The following is a 19,449-nucleotide window of genomic DNA, read 5'->3' on the forward strand; positions in this document are numbered from 1 at the left end:
GATCTTGACACCTGATCCCATAGGAGTTATGGCATGAATTGAAAAAGTAACCTTTGTCTAAAAGTTAGCCATAGCCTATGAATTCTGAGCAGTTTAGGTATGCTAAATTAAACTGTAGAGTTCTGCATTTAGTTCCTCTGTTTCCATGCAGAATTTTCATAAAGTCTGTTGATGACAGTGCAAGCTAAAACCATCCCTGATTGTGACTAGGTATTGCCACTCTTTTGGACAACAGGAGAATTTGAACAGACGGAAGAGTGGGAGAAATCAGGACAGAACTTCATCTCTTGCTCATTATTTCCTGGCTTTTATTCAAACCTCTATGACTATTTCAAAATATTGGACTTGTATCTTCATACTCTGTGCCAGTTACTTTTAAAGTCTGTGTCTTTCACTCTTATTAAGGGTAATCAGGCTCTTCAACAGCTGTGTGTATTAAAATTGAGGAAATAATAATAACATAAAAACAAATACAGCCAGCCTACTGAAAGTGGGACTGAAAGCAAAGTTTTGCTTAATCATTAGGAGTGAAAACAGCATGTTCCTCAGTTGTGACTTTTCCTCCTCCTTAGTTTCAGAAATTAACTCTGAAACACAGGCTTAAGCACAAAGAGGAAGTAGGCTGAAGGGAATATGGATTTCAGTGGGAATCCTAATGGAGTTTTAACTCCTTAGTCACTGTTATGCCTTCTTAGTGTGTGTAATTGAATATGTGTGCATGTAAATGTGTGTGTGTGTACTTTGTGTATAAATATGTATATATGTACAGTATATGGTACATATATGGTGTAAGTATAATATGCATTGTACATATGTATACTATATACAATATATATTATGTTTTTTTTATATATATTACAATAACTGTAAAGGAATAAAGGCTTTGTGTCATGGTCTTTCTCCAAAAGTTTCAAGCTGTATCCAGTCCCTGAATTTGTTAGAAAAAGTAAATGTCTGTTGGTTTACCCAATTTACAGCATTCTTTAATTTGGTACATTGCTCCAATTGGATGTCCACTTCAAATTTCCCAGCCCACCATGAGACCTGGCCAAAGCCCACTGAAGACCAGGGAACAGAAGCTGACTTGTGTCTTGAGTGGCCTTTGAGTTCAGGCTCATGGTGCAGATATTGGATCCCCTTTCCCTCTGGGCACCAGTGTACGTGTGTGTGGAGAGCGCATCACACAGAAATTGCATATGTGCTGTATTTTCAGTCTGTTACGTTCCTTGGGCGCTTGCCTTGCTTTTAAGTGCATCGATTCCACCCCACGCTTACCTAATGCCATAACCAATTTGTCTCTGCCTGCCCCACCTGCCTTTATTCTGTGTTAATTGGAAAGCCGGTTATACTGAGCGCATTGAATGTTTTATGTTTTGTTTTCTTGTAAGGTACAGTGGTCCCATCTGGCATCTCTCAAGAACAATGTTTCCCCTGTCTCGCGATCCCATTCCTTCAGTGACCCTTCTCCCAAATTTGCTCATCACCATCTTCGTTCCCAGGACCCATATCCACCTTCACGCAGTGAAGTGCTTAATCAGAGTTCTGACTCTAAGTCGGAGGTACCCGACCCCACCCAAAAGGCTTGGGCTAGATCAGACAGTGACGAGGTGCCTCCAAGGGTAAGGAGTAGAAAGACAGATGTGTGCTATTTTTTTATTATTAATTACAGTTTTCTTAAGGATGTGATGCCCTGGGCACTGGGAAGACCGTGCCCTTGTGCCAGCACTGGTAACAGTATTTTGGAAGGCAGTTCTTAATGTAGGTATTCAGTCAATGGGTTAATGATAATCAACCTGAAGTACAATATTGAAGCTTCATATAAAATTGGTAATTATTTATGGAATGCAGCTATTTTAGAGAAACAATTTATTATGCAAAGTTAACAAATAATTACCATATTCAGGAAATAATTCAAAATATCCCTGAGGTTATTGCTCAGAGTTAATATTCCTCTTCATCGGTTTGTAACCCAAACTATGAATCATACACTTATTTAAAATTAAGATGGATCTGAACAAAAAGGAAACATTCAATATATTTCCTCCTCCTCTCCCCCTTCCATCCCCCCTCCCATCCACTGGGATTTGCTTCTTCTGAGTATATTCTTGCTCCCCCCCACCAGTCTTTGCCTTCTGCTGATCCATTCCCGGGCATTTGTTTGGTTCCCTTGAGCTTATTCTCCTAATTCTCATGCTGTTTCAGCAAATTGCTTTGTGCCTCCCCTGCTTCAGTCAAAATGCCATATTCTTTTCAGATGTCTCAGTAGTTGGGAGGGTAGCGGGGTGTGTACATGTTCGTGTGATAACCATTAAACGCTATTTAATGTTAAGACTAAACATCAAGTTCTATTCAAATTCTGAACAGCATCACAGCTAAGGCTTTTGGCTTTGTGGGTGTTTGTTCACTGCTTTTGGTCATTGATGCTAGCTTGTACTTAAAACATGTTGTTAAGATCTTAAGAATATATTTTGTGGCAGGAGAAGTTTTATCGTCCTGTCCCGTCTGTCCTCTTCACGGGTTTAACAGAACCTTTTTTCTCCCAAGGTACCTGTGAGAACAACGTCCCGATCACCAGTCCTGTCCCGCCGTGATTCCCCACTGCAGGGCACTGGGCAGCAAAATAACCAAGCAGGTCAAAGGAATTCCACGAGGTTTGTAAGCCTATGTGTCCTTGCTTTTCTTGAATTGGAAGGAAAAGGCATATGGGAAGCCAGGCATTTCCAGACAGCTTTTGGCAATGCTTGTAGGATGTGAAAGGAAGATGGTGTTAGATCCCTTTTCAGTAATGATTGATTTCTCTTGATGTGGCACATGTGTCAACAAATGCTGACAAAATTTCTTCTTTCCTCTTTTCATTTGAGTTGCCTACCCTGTAATTTTTGCAATAATTTCAAATACCCTTCAAAGTTTGGAACAAATGTGGTTGTTTATGAATATCTTGCCTTTTGGTGCAACAGGGAATACCTTGGGGATTACTGGCAGCAGGAGGACTTGTAACATCTAAAGTGAAGAGAGCTCAGAAATTTTCTGGCCTCTTAGCCAGAACCAGATTTTAAGAGGGGGAAAAAGCCTCCCTCGGCTGTGACACAGAGCATCCAAGGTCAGGAAGGGGGAGGAGGGAGCTGGCTCCTGAGCTCAACAGAGCAGCATGGGCAGGCCACCATGGAATTAGCTCACTGGATAGGGGTGAGGATATTCTGGTGTTCTTTTTGGTTTGTGTTTAGTGTCTAGGACACTTCTGATGCAAATTTAAACCTGCTGCATGCAGGCTGAGAGAATTGTCCACTTCAGGTTATATACATAAGAAAGGCAGGTAGATAATTCCAAACAAAAGGAGTAGCTTATACCCACTTAAACTTTTTTTTGACCATCATAAATACGGTAATAGTTATTTCAAACGGAGCTGATGCCTGGGTTGTGAAGCATTACTGATGGCCTGATCTCAGTATTAGAGTGTTCTTTCATTTGAGTTATTAGCAAAACACAGAGAGAGTGATGCTTCAGTTTAGAGCTGGGAATCTGGGGCTGAAGTGTGTGTGACAAAGAGTTTCTTTCCTCCCTTGATACAGCAATATAGAGCCTCGTCTGCTGTGGGAAAGGGTGGAGAAGCTTGTACCAAGGCCAGGCAGTGGCAGTTCTTCTGGCTCAAGCAACTCTGGCTCACAACCTGGCTCCCACCCTGGCTCTCAGAGTGGGTCTGGAGAGCGGTTCAGGATGAGATGTAAGTCCTTCTCCTACCCTCTGTAACACTGTGTTTCTAATTTGATGACGCTGTGAAACACTCAGTAATTAAAGATGATAACCCTCACAGGGAACTACCTTTGAACATGCAGTGTCAGAGTTGGGTTGGCTTTCTGTACCCTCTTGCCCCTATATCCTTGCTTGGGAAAGGTAGCAGGCACAGAAATCGTTGTCAAACTGTTTGTTTCATTGTTCTTGAATTCACATCCAGGCACTGCTGCACTTTCCTATGTGCAAACAGCCCAGTCTCCATGCCCTCACAGCTCCCTCCCTTTCTTATGTGTGCAAGAGCACATTCTGATACTTGGTGGTTGTTGACAGCATGCAGACTGCCATGGATAGGTCTCAGCTGGGCTACACTGGATGATGATGGAGGTTTTCCAGCTTGTGGCCACACTTGGCTCTTTGATTTACAACTGTTGTGACCGTTTACTTTGGCTTCAGACATAGGTCAGTTGCACCTATACAAATCAGAGCTTATGGTGTTTTTTGTATAGTCCTTCAGGGACAATATAGTAGTGAACCAGTGAAACTTAGGTCTTGTGGTCAGACACCCTAATAGTCACCTCCCATGTCTTCCTCACTCCAGAGTGAAGTAAGAAAACATGCTTTAGCTCCCTGCTTAATCTGCTTTGTTCTGTGTTCCTTTTGGTGTCTTGGCACGTGCAGCATCATCCAAATCAGAGGGTTCGCCATCACAGCGCCATGAAAGTGCACCTAAAAAGCCTGAAGAGAAAAAGGAAGTCTTCAGACCTATCAAGCCTGCTGTAAGTTGCATCCTCCTCCCCTGTCCTCCTTCTTTTTAAAGTAGATTCACAAAAAGTACACTGAGAGCTTCCTTCAGTGCCATTGGGGTGAACATCAGCTGTTGATGTTGATCAGCTGGGTCTGGCAAGCATGTTCTGGGCTGTGTAATTGCCTGTGCACATCAGTACTGCAAACATTATATTTTGCACTGCTTCTGGGATTTATTTCTGCTCTCTGGATTTCTTCCTTCCTAATCCATGCCTTTCTCTCTTTCAATCTTGTGCTTCCTTCCTGGGGCTGGACCAATGATCGTGCATTTGATCTGAATGTGCCAATGCTGGGCTGAATGGTGCAGGGCGAAGTGGTAAGACCTTACATTTTTCCTGCTTTCTGTGAAAGATTTCTGACATTTTCTACATCTGGCTGCTATTACAATTGATTACAGCTCTGTGTCCAGTTGTATCTTGGGAAACTCGTTGGTTTTTCACAGTATTTCTATCTTTCCTTGAAACTTTCTTCAGTAGCTATATCTCTTATGATACTGCAGTTAGTCATAAATCAGGATGGTTGGGTTTCAAGAGTATGCATATTTTTCTATGATATGGCAAGACCCCCTTAGGTTGGCTCTTCTGGTGTATGAATTTATGAGAAAGTGAGTTTTGGTAACTGTTAGGAATGAGTAAGTCAAAGGAAACAGTACTGCTGGGGCAGTGGAAACACAGAAGTGAACAAACTTGGACACTAATCCTGTGGGTTTGTCTTGCAAACTTTTCTTCTCTCTTACTTGCAACATCATTTTTAACATTTTTTTCTTCCCTCTCCCAACAGGATTTAACTGCACTGGCGAAGGAGCTGCGAGCAGTGGAGGATGTGCGACCTCCACATAAAGTAACGGATTACTCGTCCTCGAGTGAGGAGTCAGGGACAACAGATGAGGAAGATGATGATATGGAACAAGAAGGAGCAGATGAATCTACTTCTGGACCTGATGATGTCCGAGCAGTGTTAGTCCCTCTATCAGTGTTTTGCATCTGTTTTGCCTTATGGGGGATTGAAGGAAATGGACGTTAGCATTTTGGCTTGTATGTTAGTTCTTTCAGATTGCTGCAATCCATGAGCAAGACATAGCAGCCTCATATGTTCATATATTCAAACACTAAAGATAGTCTTCTCAATGTCCTTTCCCTCTTCTCCCATCATTTGTTCCAAAACAAGAAACTGTTCAACAATATCTTGCCTTTTTTTTTTCTTAGAGAGGCTTTTCTAGGCAGCTCATGTAAATATTCCACTCTGGCTATAATACAAATTAGTTCTGAGTATGCTTTGATGCAGGCCAGTGACAGCCAGGGCACCAGTGCTGTTGTCTCACTCCACTTATTTCTTGTCTAACAAATAGGTCAACGTTGAACTTGAGCAATGGTGAAACAGAGTCAGTAAAAACCATGATTGTCCATGATGATGTGGAGAGTGAACCTGCCTTGACTCCTTCTAAGGAGGGCACCTTAATTGTTCGACAGGTATTGCTTTTCCTTCCCTGCGCAGTGCTGCACCCTTTCTGTGCTCATTAACCCACTCGCTCATTCACCCATGCTGTTTCTACATTATATTTGTTGTTCGTATTATCAAGATGCAGCTGTAGAGAATTTCAGAGCAGCAAGATGTCTGATGCATGCAAAGAGGAGAGTAGCCCTTCACCCTTGCTTCTGTTTTGCATGCTTTCCAGTGACACTCATGGCAGCACCATGCAGAGTATCTCAAAGTCTGTGGGAGAGAAGGGTAGAAAAGCTGCAGATATGTGGAGCAAGTACCTGGAGGAAAAACTTAGTTTTAGCACAGAACCAAATCTGTGTCTCAGGAGTGAGGCTGGGGGGGAGCTGGGGTGGGAGCACTCAAGGTTTTTTAAAATTGTTTTGAACCTGTAGTTTAGGGCATACAGACCACTTAGATGACATACACACACATGTACATGCAAATTCACACAACAGTTGGTGTGGGGAGAAGTAAAATAGGTCGTGAGGCAGAGAATGTGGACAGAGTAGAGTGCTGTGTTGTTGCCTTTGATTCTGAAAATATTGTATTCTTGTGCCTCTGAAACATAATGGTTCCCTGTTTTTAAATGAGCCTGTGTGTTAATGAGCGTGCTAGCTTATAGGAGTTTCCTCAGTAATCGCATTTCTGAGTTTCACAACTGAATGCCAATTTCTTAACTGAGTCCTCTTATTTGAAAATTAAGATTTCATGGTTATTGTTTGAAATAGTTAGCTGAAGGGATTCTCCAGAAAGTCCAAACTGCTATCTGCATAGCTTCTAAGTTAGTTTTAAACAAAACAATAGGGAAAAAAATCATCACCCCACCCCCAAAAAATGTGCTTGTCCCTGTTGTGGTGTTGGACTTGGCAGCGCAGTTGCTGTTCTCTTAATTTGTGGAACTGGCTGTGCAAGTCAACCACATGAACCAGGCATTTGCCTGCTGGTGGGAATTTCATGAATTCTAGTAGCTCTGCCCACTTTCCCTTTCCATGCAGGCATCAAAGCGCAGATTAGAAGCTTTTTTAAAAAATAAAAAACTAAAAAAATAAGTGAAAAGGTAGGAAGTGAGGGAGAGAAGGAGAGAGGTTGTTAGGGATATAGACTTTTAAGCAGCACTTGAGCAAGACAAGTGTGCCTGTTTTTTCTACAGAGTACAGTTGACAAAAAGCGTGCCAGCCATCATGAGAGCAATGGCTTTGCCGGTCGCATTCACCTCTTGCCAGATCTCTTACAGCAAAGCCATTCCTCCTCCACTTCCTCCACCTCCTCCTCCCCATCCTCCAGCCAGCCGACACCCACCATGTCCCCACAGACACCCCAGGACAAGCTAACTACTAATGAGGTATGTCTTACACCACAGCTGGCTGCTTTCATAGGGTTATAGCAGCATTGCCTAGTAGCTAGTTTGCAAAGGAACTCCAGCCAATCTCCCCTGCTTTTTTTTTCTGTCACCTTTGTTCCCACCTCCCAAATAACACATTTCAGTTCTGTGTAAGAAGCCCTTAACTCTAGAGCAGTCCCACGCCAAACTTGCCAGTTTACTATTTTTGCTTCCTTTTAGTGAGTCATTAATTGCATGGCGTTCATTTTAAACTAAACTTGACTACTGCATTTTCAAGCCAATACTCTTTTTAATTCTGTTTTATTCCGGGAGCAGGCTAATTGCAAGCAATGTGCCTCTTCAGAATTAGCAGTTAATTTTGGCTTTGTCAGTAAAGGCTGGACTAGTTTCTCCACACATACGAGGAGCTGCTTGTTGAAACTCACCCAATGGGAGAGGAAGTGGCTGTGGAGAGATTTTGCTCACTAAAGCTTGCCATGTGGGCTGGGTGAACAAATCAGGTGTTGCCTGGGAGGGTTGTAAAAGCCCGAGGTATTGCTGTTTTGGAATAATGAATGGGGGAAAGTATTTGGGTTTTTTTCCAAGTATGTGTGTACTCTGAGAAGCAGCTGTGTAAAGATGACTGTTATCCACCAGCACTGATTATGTCCACGTGGAGAAGGCTTTACCATGGGGGAAGCTCCCTCTTGCTGTCCTGGGCTGATCCCAGGAGGGTGCCTTCCTTTACCGAGTGCAGGTGGGAAAGCCTGGTCCTTCACATGTGCTAACCCCTTGCAGCAGAGGAGTTAACACATGTACAAATGAACAAAGGGCCGTTTGCCCCTTACCAGCCCCAGCAGTGAGCAGGGAGCCTTGTCTGGTGGCTCCACTCTTGGCTGCGTGGCCAGCCTGGCTTACAGGAGAGCCTCTGAAGCAGGGGGTGGTACAGGGCGAGCGAAACTTGGTGGAAAGAACCTGCTGCTTCTCAGGGTAGAGTCCTGCCATGGAGGTGTGCAAGTGTCGTGATGAGGAGAGGTTGCAGTGAGCTGGGGAGGTTTATGGCAATGCACATGCTTACTACGTAATCAAAAATGCTTCTTAACCACATAGCAGGTGGGTGGGAGGGAGAGTTTCCTCCTGGAAATTCATTTAGCTTTATACATAACTTCCAGCTGTGCTTCATTCTTCTTTGGTCTTTCTAAAGCACACTCTTGTAGGTTATAGAGATCACTTGATTGATCCAGAGATGCACTTGCTCATTACTTTGGTCTAAGCAATACGTAAGCAGGGCTCAGTTAACTCAGCTTGGGAAGTGGGGGCTGTGGCAGTGCGTGGTGATGAAGGAGCCTTTTGGTGTCGGGCTGTTCAGGGCAGGGATAAATTCCAAAGACCCATTGCTATTTCTTTCTGTAGAGGCTTAGGAAGATTAGAGGTTGAAGATGAGTTGATGCTAAAGAAGTGTCTTGTAACAATATTTGCATAAAACTGAGCAAAAACCCAGTACTGCTCGGTATAACTTACCACATGCACACTCTTTATATATACACACTTTTTTTTTTTCCACTTGTCCAATTCTGCTTCAGTATGATATGTTGTCACTATAATACTAAACTGGCAAGGGTTTTTAAGTTGTTCCATTTCCACTTTTAACAGTTCATTGTTTCACTTGTCTTCTTTCTTTCTTTATGTTTTTTCATGTTTAGACCTCATAACTCAACAAGCACCAGTGATTTTATCCACTACATATTCATAGTGTCGTGTCACTGTTTGCTACACCTTCCACACTAATGAGCCCCTTTGTTCGATACAGGTTTAATATGTTGCTTTGTCAAATAAAGGTGGAAGAATCTGCTGCAGCTTTCTGGCAAGAGGCTCAGGTTAAACAAAATAGGGAGAATGAACAGTAGTGAACATTGAAACATAGTCCATCATAGAAGTGAATGCTTGATCCCAGATGGTTCTGATTTTGTTGCACAAGCCAAGAGATCAAACTTCATAATTTAATTAACTACCTCAATTCAGAGATGCTTCATAAATTCAAAAATTGTAGGTAGTGGGCAGCTTGCAGATGAAACAGTATACATACATTTAAGCAGATTTTCAAAAGGAGAGACATTCCCTTGCTTTGTGCCTGATTGTACTAAAAAGCTTTGCTAGCAGCTGAGGTTCAGGGATGACAATTCAGCTAATTGCATTTTGCTGTAACATGTGCAGTGTGCATATGTATCTAGCTCAGGTGTGGTGCCTGCAGTGCTTTGTGTATCTGTAAAGGAAGTATAAAAGCTTGGGGAGGCTCTGTAGCATAATTCCATAGTGCCTTTAAAATGTTGGTGTTTGTTATCCATGCTTTTTATTGTCATTAATATTAATAAAGTTGAAATTTACATTGCAGACTCAGTCCGCTAGTAACACACTCCAGAAACACAAATCTTCCTCCTCCTTTACACCTTTTATAGACCCCAGATTACTACAGATTTCTCCATCTAGTGGGACAACTGTGACTTCTGTGGGTAAGTAAAGTAGCTGAAGACAACAATTAAAAAAGGGTTCAGTGACTTCAGTGGCTCTTTAAAGTACTTAAGAATGTTACCATCATGCTTTTTATTTGTTTTGCAACGGATTGCATAATTTAATTTCTTTTTCCATTTACATTTCTTACAAAAATTAGGACTCTCTCACTGTTCTCAGTTAATGATTTGGTTTGTATGATATAAAAAATATATGTCCAGAATCCAGCACTTGAAGGGTATTACATGCACATTATTTTTTTTTCTTTCAGTAGGATTTTCTAGTGAAGCAATGAGATCAGAGGCAATAAGGCAAGACCCTACACGGAAAGGATCAGTTGTCAATGTGAACCCCACAAACACTCGGCCACAGAGCGACACCCCAGAGATTCGCAAATACAAGAAGAGATTCAATTCTGAGATCCTGTGTGCGGCCTTATGGGGTAATGCAAACCTGTTATTGCCTTGCCATTCCTGAAATGCAATGTCCCAGTAGGAGCTTTCAGCCTTTGATAATGTATCTCCAAAACTGCAGCTGTTTCTCTGCATTTATTCAGTGCTTGTTTACATCTTTTTTGTTGCAAGACCTGATTATTATTATGTTTTTTATAATATGTTGCTTCTGCTTTGTTATGATTTCCCACTGGTACATATATGCTTCTGATGGCACAGTTTAGACTGAGAATCACAGAATTATTAAGGTTGGAAAAGACCTCTGGGATCATCAAGTCCAGCCTTTGACTAAACACCAGCAGATCAGCTAGACCATGGCACTGTGTGCCCCATCCAGTCATATCTTGAACTCTTGCAGGGATGATAGCTCTTATCACCTCTGTGGGCAGCCTGTTCCAATGCTTAACCCTACTTTCAGTGAAAAAGTTCTTCCTGGTATCCAACCTGAGCTTGCCCTATCATAGCTTGAGGCTGTGTCCTCTTTTCCTGTCACAGGTTGTCTGGGAAAGGCTTCATACAGTTCATCAGGATGTTCTTTTCAGCCCTTTCCAAACCCTGCTGGTGCATCTCTTGCAGCTTTTGGGAGCTTGTAGTAGTCCTTGCACTGTACACCTGGTGCACACAGGGTATTATTTTGAAAAATTATCATCTTCTTGAGGCTCTTGCTAATGTGTCATTGCAAGGCTTGATTAAAGTGTGTTGTGTAAGATGACTTGTTACCTCAGTCATCAGTTTATGTAGGAAGTAAGACAGAAAAGAAAAGGATAGAGAACAATTCCCATTCTGAGGCTTAGCTTTGTTAAGAGTGATTACTGCAGAGAGAAGCTGGGTATGAGATGTCAGCTGACCAAGTCTGTCTGGTTTTCTTGTCACTAGGGATAATTTGTGTTGGTGTCAGACAGTCAGGATCCCACACTGGATCAGGCTTTGAGCACTGCCTGTTGCCTGCTGCAGTGTAGAATCTCTGCTGCAACCCCTAGTGAAGGCTTTTCAGAGTTGTTTGTTTCCTGACCAGAATCTGTGAATTAGTTTTTTCATTATCTAAATGTTAATAGTTGATGCTTGTGTATGTTACATACATAGTTATCTAGTATCCCTAAAGTTGGCAGATTATAAATGCACATGCAGGTCATTTAAAAAACTTGGGAAGAAGAGAATTGGCCATTGCCCTAAGGTATATGATTATTGTAAAGGTAACACAGTCCCTTATCTTTTTAACTTTTTTTTATAGCTCTTTCCAAGGCTTTAGTTCTCTTTTGGGGTTATGTCCAGCATTTCCTGTTTCTCAGAACAGCACTTTTGTCCCAATCTTCTTTCCTGCATAGCTGTGTCAATGAAATAACTCTCCCAACACCTTGTCTTCCTATCTGCTGTTTTCTTTATTTCCAGAATTTGCTGCTAAGAATTTTTGCCTCAACACTATTTCTGCTTGAATTTCTGTGTAACATTCTCTGATAAAGTTAAGACTTGTGCAAATGTAAACTTTGAGGCTGTGAGAGGCCAAAGGCAGAGAGAAATCATATGGTGTCAGTAAAGATGACTCATAATTTCTCTGATCTGCCTTGTTTTGCCAGTAGCAATTTGTGTTAGTGGTTTTATATTTCTTTGATCTATATATCTGTCTGTTAGGGTGGTTTAAAGAATAGGTGTAAAATCCTAGAGGTGTTGTACAGCTGTAACACAGCCCTTCACTGAACATTTAGGGCCAAACTGATGGTGATACAAGTTGGTACACATGCTTACTTCTTGATAAAGTTTAACTTCCTTCACCCTTAAGAAAATTAAACCATTTCATGGTGATGCTTTCTATTCAAAAAGAGAGGGACTTGCTTTGATTTGCCTTTAGCAGTGGTAATGCCAGTAGTATCTGGCAAGCTGTTAATTGCATTAGGTCTCTGATGCTGCTTCTTCTGGCTCTGAGTGGTGAAAGCCAATGTTAATTACATGGATGCAGTAACACAGATTCTTACACCCAGCCTCCACAGACAGCCTGTACTTTTTCAGGAAGCATTTCCATTTGTTTGAAAAAACCAGAGCTGCTTAATTGTAGGGTGGCAGTAGAAGAGCTCTGCTGTCTGTGAGTGAGGAGGGTGTCTGCACTGTAAAATACAAGCCCTGCTTGCCACCAGTGTAACACCTCATTAGTTTCAACTAAAGTGCACATAGCTGAGGGAAGGGGTTGGGCACAGGTGTGCATGAGAGCTCAAAGCAGGAACAGCTGCACCAGAAAGGCAGAGGCAGGAGAGGGGAGGGTGTAGGCAGGAGCAATGGAGTCCTGATGGAGGACAAGGAGGGGAAGGGACCCTGAGGGAGCAGTTTGCATGTGGCTTGCTTTGAATTGTGCCCACCCTGGAAAAGGTGCAGAAATGCATCTTGAAGCTTCAGCTTTGTTCAGTGTGTACTGGAGCTGCAGGAAGGAGAGCAGCTGCTGGGCACTTCCTTGGCTGGCTTGGTGCTGCTTCAGCCTGTGCTAAGCATGACTTGTGTGTGGCTCACTCTCCCTGCTTCCTTCTGCCTCTTCCCAGTCTGAGCATTGTCCCAGTAGGAGGGACAGGCAGTGTGAAATGCTCTTGGGTGAAGTGGCCATTGCCCATGGGGGCTGTGGGATGGGATCCAGTGGGTGCAAACGAGTTGGGAGATGCAGAGGTGAGAGGTGGGCAGCACAGGGATGAAGGAAGTGTCAGCAGCTGAAGGAGAGCCTGGAGGGTGACAGGGCTCCCAGGAGAAGTATTAGAACAGCAAATCTAAGCAAAGATGCCTTGGGGGCTGCTAGGACCTCTGAAGTTTTCTTACTGAAAAGGGTAGGGAGAGGATAACGGAGAGATGCATGATGATTTCTGAACTCACTATGGTCTACATCTGTTTTTCTCATCCCCCCAGAGGCTTTTAAGAGCCAGCACCAGCAGCTCAGCCCCCTCCCCATCATTACTGCTTCCCCCTAACACCCTCTCCCCTTTCAGAGGCACCTTGTGCCCCCTGGGTTAATGTGCCCTCCTTTTTGCAAGCCTCTCCCATGCCTGGTATCCAGGGGGTGTTTAGGTGAGCAATAATTCCCTTTTTCAGTACTCTGAGAAGGCACATCACTGCTGTAGGTGCACTGATACACACACACACCTGGGCCCTGGGCCCACCTGCTCCATCAGAAAAGAGCCCATTGGCCCCAGTGTAGTTGTATGTGGGAGTTAGTTGTCTGACTAGGGATTAAGACCATTCAGCAGTGTAACTATGATCATCTTCTGTGAGTTTTGCTTTTCTTACTTCATTATTTTATTGTGCTAAAGCATGGCAAGTTTTATATTGGGATTGCCACATGGAAGTCTAATCAAGTGAGTCATACATTGATGTGATTTCCATTTTCTGTACTGTACTTGAACTATCTCTGCAAAATTTGTGAACTTCTGGACTTAAACACTATTGCAAAGAAGTAGTTATTAAATTAAAGAGTGATAATATATTAATAGATATTTAAAACTTAGTCCCATATATATCTATTATATAAAAAATGTAATTAATTCTAAATAGTAAGGTTTTATGGACTCTTGGAGTGTTTCAGTGGATCTTTGGAACTTTGTATAAAGAAACTGGCCTACTGACTTTTCTCATCTGTATTTCCTTGATCTTTAGGAGAAGCCTTTGGGAACACAAGATTATTGTAGTTCCTCTAGTTTTAACATTCAGATGGAAAAGATTGTTGTGAAGCTGGGAACAAACCCAGTGCTTACCCTTTTGTGGAAGGGCTGCAACACAACCCGTTCCTCCCAGTGGGAACTGTTTTTGTTGCCATGTCCTTGTCAAGAGCATCCTGCTACCACCCTCCTAACAACAGCTAACACATCTTTGGAATGCACAGGCTTGCATGCCACTTTGTGCCTCATCCCTCCTTCCAACATTAGCATGCCTTTTTTTTTGGAAACTGGTGCTCTAGAAAGCTCTCTGTGGTCTACCAGTCTCTTACTCTCTTGAACACTGTTTGGTGTCAGTAGTCACTGTGGGCAGGCAGTGTAAGAGCCTCTACAGCAGGAGATCTTTCAGGCTACAGGCAATGGAGACCCCATCAGCGGTGGTTAGACCTGCTTGAAACAAGACAGTTCCTCAGGATATGTGAGAAAAAGTGCTTACTAACTTGGATCTCTGGTTTTGTTTTTTCTAGGAGTGAACTTGTTGGTGGGCACTGAAAGTGGTCTGATGCTGCTAGACAGAAGTGGGCAGGGGAAGGTTTATCCACTCATCAATCGAAGACGATTCCAGCAAATGGATGTACTTGAAGGGCTGAATGTCTTGGTGACAATTTCTGGTAAGGTTGACTGTTGAATGTCATATTTTACCTCCATGTGGCATAGTATGACAGAAAGATTTTCTTGGCAGCCTGTGCTTTGAGGGGGAAGTCCTGACTGAAGTCAGTGGGTTTCCCATCATTTCATCTCTGAGTCTACAGTTTATTTCTGCAAGTTTTCCACACAACACCCATGCCTGCTTGCTCCCTGTCCTTCCTTCTGTGGGGTGACCTTTAAAAATGCTGCCTGAGTTTGTGGGAAATGTCTGACTCTGTTTCCTTGTTCAGTATTTGAGAGCTGGAAGTTAATGTTTGTGAAGTTTGGGAAAATAGCATTCTTTCCCTCTGTCATGATTACTTTCTACCTGGCCTCCTTCTAACTAAAACACTATGTGTTCCTTGGGTTTAAGAATGTTTTTCTTGTGTGTTAAAATCTGTAGAATGGGGAAAGCTCTTGCAAAATAGGGAAGTAAGAGTGATGTGCAGTAAAAGTGTGAGAGTGAGCAGTACAGTGTGTAAATGGTGTGGAAATAACCAGAATGAGAAGGCAGATTGGTGCCTGATCTCTCACTGGGTGCAACTTAGGAATGGCAAAGCAATGGGAGATGAAGGGTGGTGGTGATGCTTGTGTTTGTTTTGTGTGTGCTGATGAAAAATGTGTTTTATGAAGCTTGAGGTTCCAGACTCTTTGGCTCCAGAAAGTTATGGCATAAGTTTAACCTGCTGTTGAACAATCTGATGTGGTGCATTGTTGGTCTTTCTTCACAGGTGCTGTTCAGCCAGTTACCTTTTGTTTTGTTTGGTTTAGGAAATCACCCTTGGCTATGCTTTGTGTGTGTGTGACAGGGAGAGGATGTTACGTGACGTTTCTCACAGGATTCACTGCTGTTGTTCAAATCCACCTAAATTTTTTTGAGGCTCTGGAACCTCTCTAAGTGTGCTGGAGGAGCTCTCTAGCTCTCCCAACACTTGTTCAAAAGGACACACATTAGACGATTTAGTGGAATTTAGAGCACTGGTGATGCTGTGTTACCGCAGATCCGAAGAGCCATGCCCGTGCTGCTGTCATCAACACGGGATTTGTTTCTGTCTGGAGCAACTGAATTTTATTGGCTTGTCACTTGCTACATGCTCAGATACAGCTATGCTGTGAAATCTATAAAAAGAAAAAAATGAATCAAGCAGCATTTAAAAATACACAACCTGCTGTGTGTCCTTTTGATGCAGTATGTTAAAATATAAGCTGTTTGAAAGGCACTATTTGATAGAGTTTATTTTATAGCAGACCTTGTCAACAAAAATACTGTATAATCCAACTTGTGTAAAATCTGTTGGTTTGAAACATATCCTACACAAATCACAAGTGTCTGTGATTCAGTCTTGTGTGTAATTGTTTTAAGTTTATTTATTTTTGCATCAGTCACAATTGAAGTACCCTGACACATCCGTTTTCTTTGTTTCCTTCAAAACTATTGCTTCCTCTGTGGAGACACGCTACATTAACCCTTAAGAAATCAGCTGATCCTTGGTTGTTCTGTGCCTTTGTGTCTGTGCCATCTCCTGTGTTTTATGGGAGGTTACTGGAGTATGAGGCAGAAGAGCTATCCTTGCCCAGTGAAAGGCAGGGCTGGGGGAGCATATTCAGTGAACAGTTACGCCCAAACTTCCCCTTATATCCTCCTTTTGTCTTCTCTGCTGCACATCTCAGTTCTTTACCCTCATGCTGGACTTCCCTAAGTATCTTTTTATTTGTGACGTGTTGCTTCACCTCTCCAGGCAAAACTGGAATGCTGGAGTTGAGGGTATGTTTCTGCAAATGGTGTGTTTTGCAGATTAGTGATGGAGCTGTCTCTGAGCTTTGTCCCAGCACTGCTACAGCCTCGCTGGAAGCATTGTTCAGCTCACTGTGGTGTGCTCAGCCATTTGTTCCCCTGAGTTTTTTGGGAAGTGATGTGCTGATGGTGGTAGGGTTTGAAAGGTGTCACAGCATTGTGCAAAGAGGTTGCAGTGTGTTAGGATTTTGAGAGGATTGTCACCTAAACTTGCTTTGAATAGACAATAGAGTCTGAAAACATGAAATCAGTTCTTGACCCAATTTATATTTGAAATACAGAACTTTCTGACAACAAAGCTTTTGATACTGAGATACTGAGCCTGCTAGAAATGGTACAAGAGAGCCTTGCAGATAAAGCAAGAGTAGTTGATTGGTGCTTCAGTTCATGTTGTTGAGAGGCAAAAAGCAGTTTCATCTGCTCAGGTGATAGATACAGTACAGAGTCATAAAAATGCTGAAGGAGAGAGCAGCAATGTGCATGCAGAACACGCTCCAGTTGTGGCTCCCTGGGGGTTTTGCCAGCCCAGCTGGCTGATGGTGGCACCAGGAAGGTGGGAAGAGATGACAGAGTGGAAGAACTGGTTGGAATCTGCCTGCTTAATAATTAAAAACCACAGTGACAATAAAAACAAAAAACTTAATATAGGAAAAAGGGCTTTGCATTTGAAACTATGCCTGTGGGAGGGTCCAAGCTGGGTGTTCTCACAGAATTCGCTGTCTGATTAGTTCATTTGATGGCTGGAGCAGAGTTTTCTTTCTTATTTCATGATCATAAAGATTAGATCCCTGCAAAAAATAAAAAATACCAGAATTCTGAGGGCCGTTTAAACTGACTGGTAGAGCTTTACAAGGAGAAGGATCTAATCTCCCCCACTCCAAAAGTGAACATTAAGAGCAGCATAACTTGTTGAAATAAATGCATAGCCATGTTTATATAACTAACCGGTTCTGCTCTTTTCATGTCAGGCTGCAGAAAGGCAGAGGAATTTCCTGTCTTGTGACTTTTCCTTGTGGTCTAGACACCAGAACACAATGGGAACACACTTGAGATATTTCTCAGTTGTTTTGAAAAATGTTTCTGGTTGGAGAGAAATACCCTGGTGCATATCATGTGAATCAAAAGGAAAAAAGTAGCCACATGCTGGGAAATTCCCATGTGCACTGTTTGTTCTGAGTCTTAAAGTTTGACTAAGCTACTGGGGAACCTACAACCATGGAAATATCTGAGGCAGAATTTGTCTCCTTGTGGGTAGGGACTCAGCATGGTTTTGAAAGCATTTGGTACATTGTAGAGACCCTGAGCCTTCTGAGCTCTTTCTTGCCCAGAACTGCAGTGGCTTCTGATCTGAACTATGTTTCCTATTTTTCAGTGTTTTTGAAAAAGCCCTTGTGGCTATCATATGCATTGTTTTCATGGAAGGACCTTTTCTTGGTTAAATGTGGGACTTTTGGAAATACTGTTTCCTGCACTAGTCCTCCAGATCTTGAGAAAGCTACCAGAGTGGTAGGGCTTGACCCCTTTATGAAACATAGCTTTCCAAATATTAAGTCTGGAGGTAAATCAGGGTACTAATTTACTGCCAAATCTATAATCCCATTTGTAATGGAGATAAACAAAAGATAGTGCAGTTACTTTACATTTCATTGCATGGCATCAGAACAGAAGGGCTTTTAAAATTGAGTAGCAGATCTTAGTGAACAGATTTTTTACTTTGAAATTGCCTCCTCTTTTCCTCCTGTCCTTTCCCATCCAAGTAATCATAAAAATATCCTTTAGACCATGTGTCTTTTTAATGCAATGGCTTATGGTGCTGGAGTCCATGGAGAATCCTGTTTGCAAGCTGTGCTTCCCCACATTGTTGCCCCAGCCCCTGCAGATGCTTTTCCTGACAAGCCTGGCTCTGTTAGGGGATCCCTTACTATCAGGGTAGGGGGTTTGTTCCAGCTGCAGCCCCGCAGTGTGGAGCTGGCTGTGCACAGCAGGATGGTCTCAGGGCTCAGCCTCTTGTCCTGCTGCAGCCAGTATCCCCTGAGCAGCCACCTGTGAACTAATCTGTCAGTGTCCTGTGAAAATGTAAATGACAAATTCAAGACATTTAGCTGAATTCTATGGCTGGATCTGGCTGGCAGGCTGCCAGGTGTGGCATCTTGATAGGTAGTGGCTTTTGGCAGCACAGACCAGTAGGGTATTGCTTGGCCAGCCCAGCAGTGACTGCAGTACAGGTCACCTGTCTCCCTCTCACCTCCAGTGGCTGAAACACGGGAAAGACACATGGCTCCTCGTTGTGGCTGGTGCAGCAGAGCGTGGAGCTACTCTGTATGACAAGTAGGGTCCCTGAGGGCATCTCCTGTAACCCTTCCTTTCCAAGAGACCTCATGGAGCCTTGTTAAATGGCTACTGGTCAAAGCAGGGATGATCTCCCTTCCTCAGCCACAGCTTAATCTTTAAAACTGTAATGGTTCCAAGCAGCAAAGCAGCTGGAGAAAAAGAGGATGCAAGCTTTGAATATATGCATTTAGGACCATTTTCTCACTAGCTCAATAAATACTTTGTAGGCCATTAATTGTTAAAGAATCAGTGGTAAACTTTATCATGAACCTTGCTTTGCATTCTAAGAGGCCTTCTTGTATTGAGAGTTAAAAGTCTGAGCTGTATTTGATGACATGGCAGATGCTGTGTCAGTGAAGATAGGGCAGCCTGGGCAGGTAGCTTCTTTCACCTGTGGAGAAGAAACACCTCTCTCAGTTTCTGTGTGCAGCCTCGTAAGTATTACACCCTTGCAGCTCAAGGGAAGGGCTGCTGACAAAGCAGGCATCAGCTTTGAGCAAGCAGATGAAGTTTCAGGTCTCACATTCCATCCTGCTGCTCTCCTGCAGTTTTGTGTCTAAAAGAGCCATTCTGACAGTGATATATATATATATAACCTCAGTGCATGACTGTTTGGTGCTTTTGTTGTGGGAGTTCCCTGTTCTAGTGGAAGTTGTCTTGGTCCTAAGAACCGGATAGCTGAAGAGTTGTTCCCTTGAGTTTGTCATTTATGTC

General features: G+C 42.8%; 1 protein-coding gene across 9 annotated transcripts in view; it reads left to right on the forward strand.

Annotated features, from left to right (window-relative positions):
- MAP4K4 (mitogen-activated protein kinase kinase kinase kinase 4) overlaps positions 1-19,449 on the forward strand; it is a 162,773-nt gene that overhangs the window by 135,068 nt on the left and 8,256 nt on the right. For 2 of the 9 annotated variants that reach the window (XM_058825229.1, XM_058825233.1), the window contains 10 exons: positions 1,389-1,619; positions 2,545-2,651; positions 3,570-3,721; positions 4,411-4,508; positions 5,317-5,492; positions 5,885-6,005; positions 7,169-7,360; positions 9,732-9,849; positions 10,119-10,289; positions 14,450-14,593. In XM_058825229.1, coding sequence (XP_058681212.1) covers positions 1,389-1,619; positions 2,545-2,651; positions 3,570-3,721; positions 4,411-4,508; positions 5,317-5,492; positions 5,885-6,005; positions 7,169-7,360; positions 9,732-9,849; positions 10,119-10,289; positions 14,450-14,593 — 1,510 coding nt within the window. The remainder of the gene's footprint in view (positions 1-1,388; positions 1,620-2,544; positions 2,652-3,569; positions 3,722-4,410; positions 4,509-5,316; positions 5,493-5,884; positions 6,006-7,168; positions 7,361-9,731; positions 9,850-10,118; positions 10,290-14,449; positions 14,594-19,449) is intronic. The other 7 variants (XM_058825234.1, XM_058825238.1, XM_058825231.1 and 4 more) reach the window with 6 other exon arrangements.

This window comes from Ammospiza caudacuta, chromosome 2, assembly GCF_027887145.1.
Source record: "Ammospiza caudacuta isolate bAmmCau1 chromosome 2, bAmmCau1.pri, whole genome shotgun sequence".
Taxonomy (NCBI): Eukaryota; Metazoa; Chordata; class Aves; order Passeriformes; family Passerellidae; genus Ammospiza; species Ammospiza caudacuta.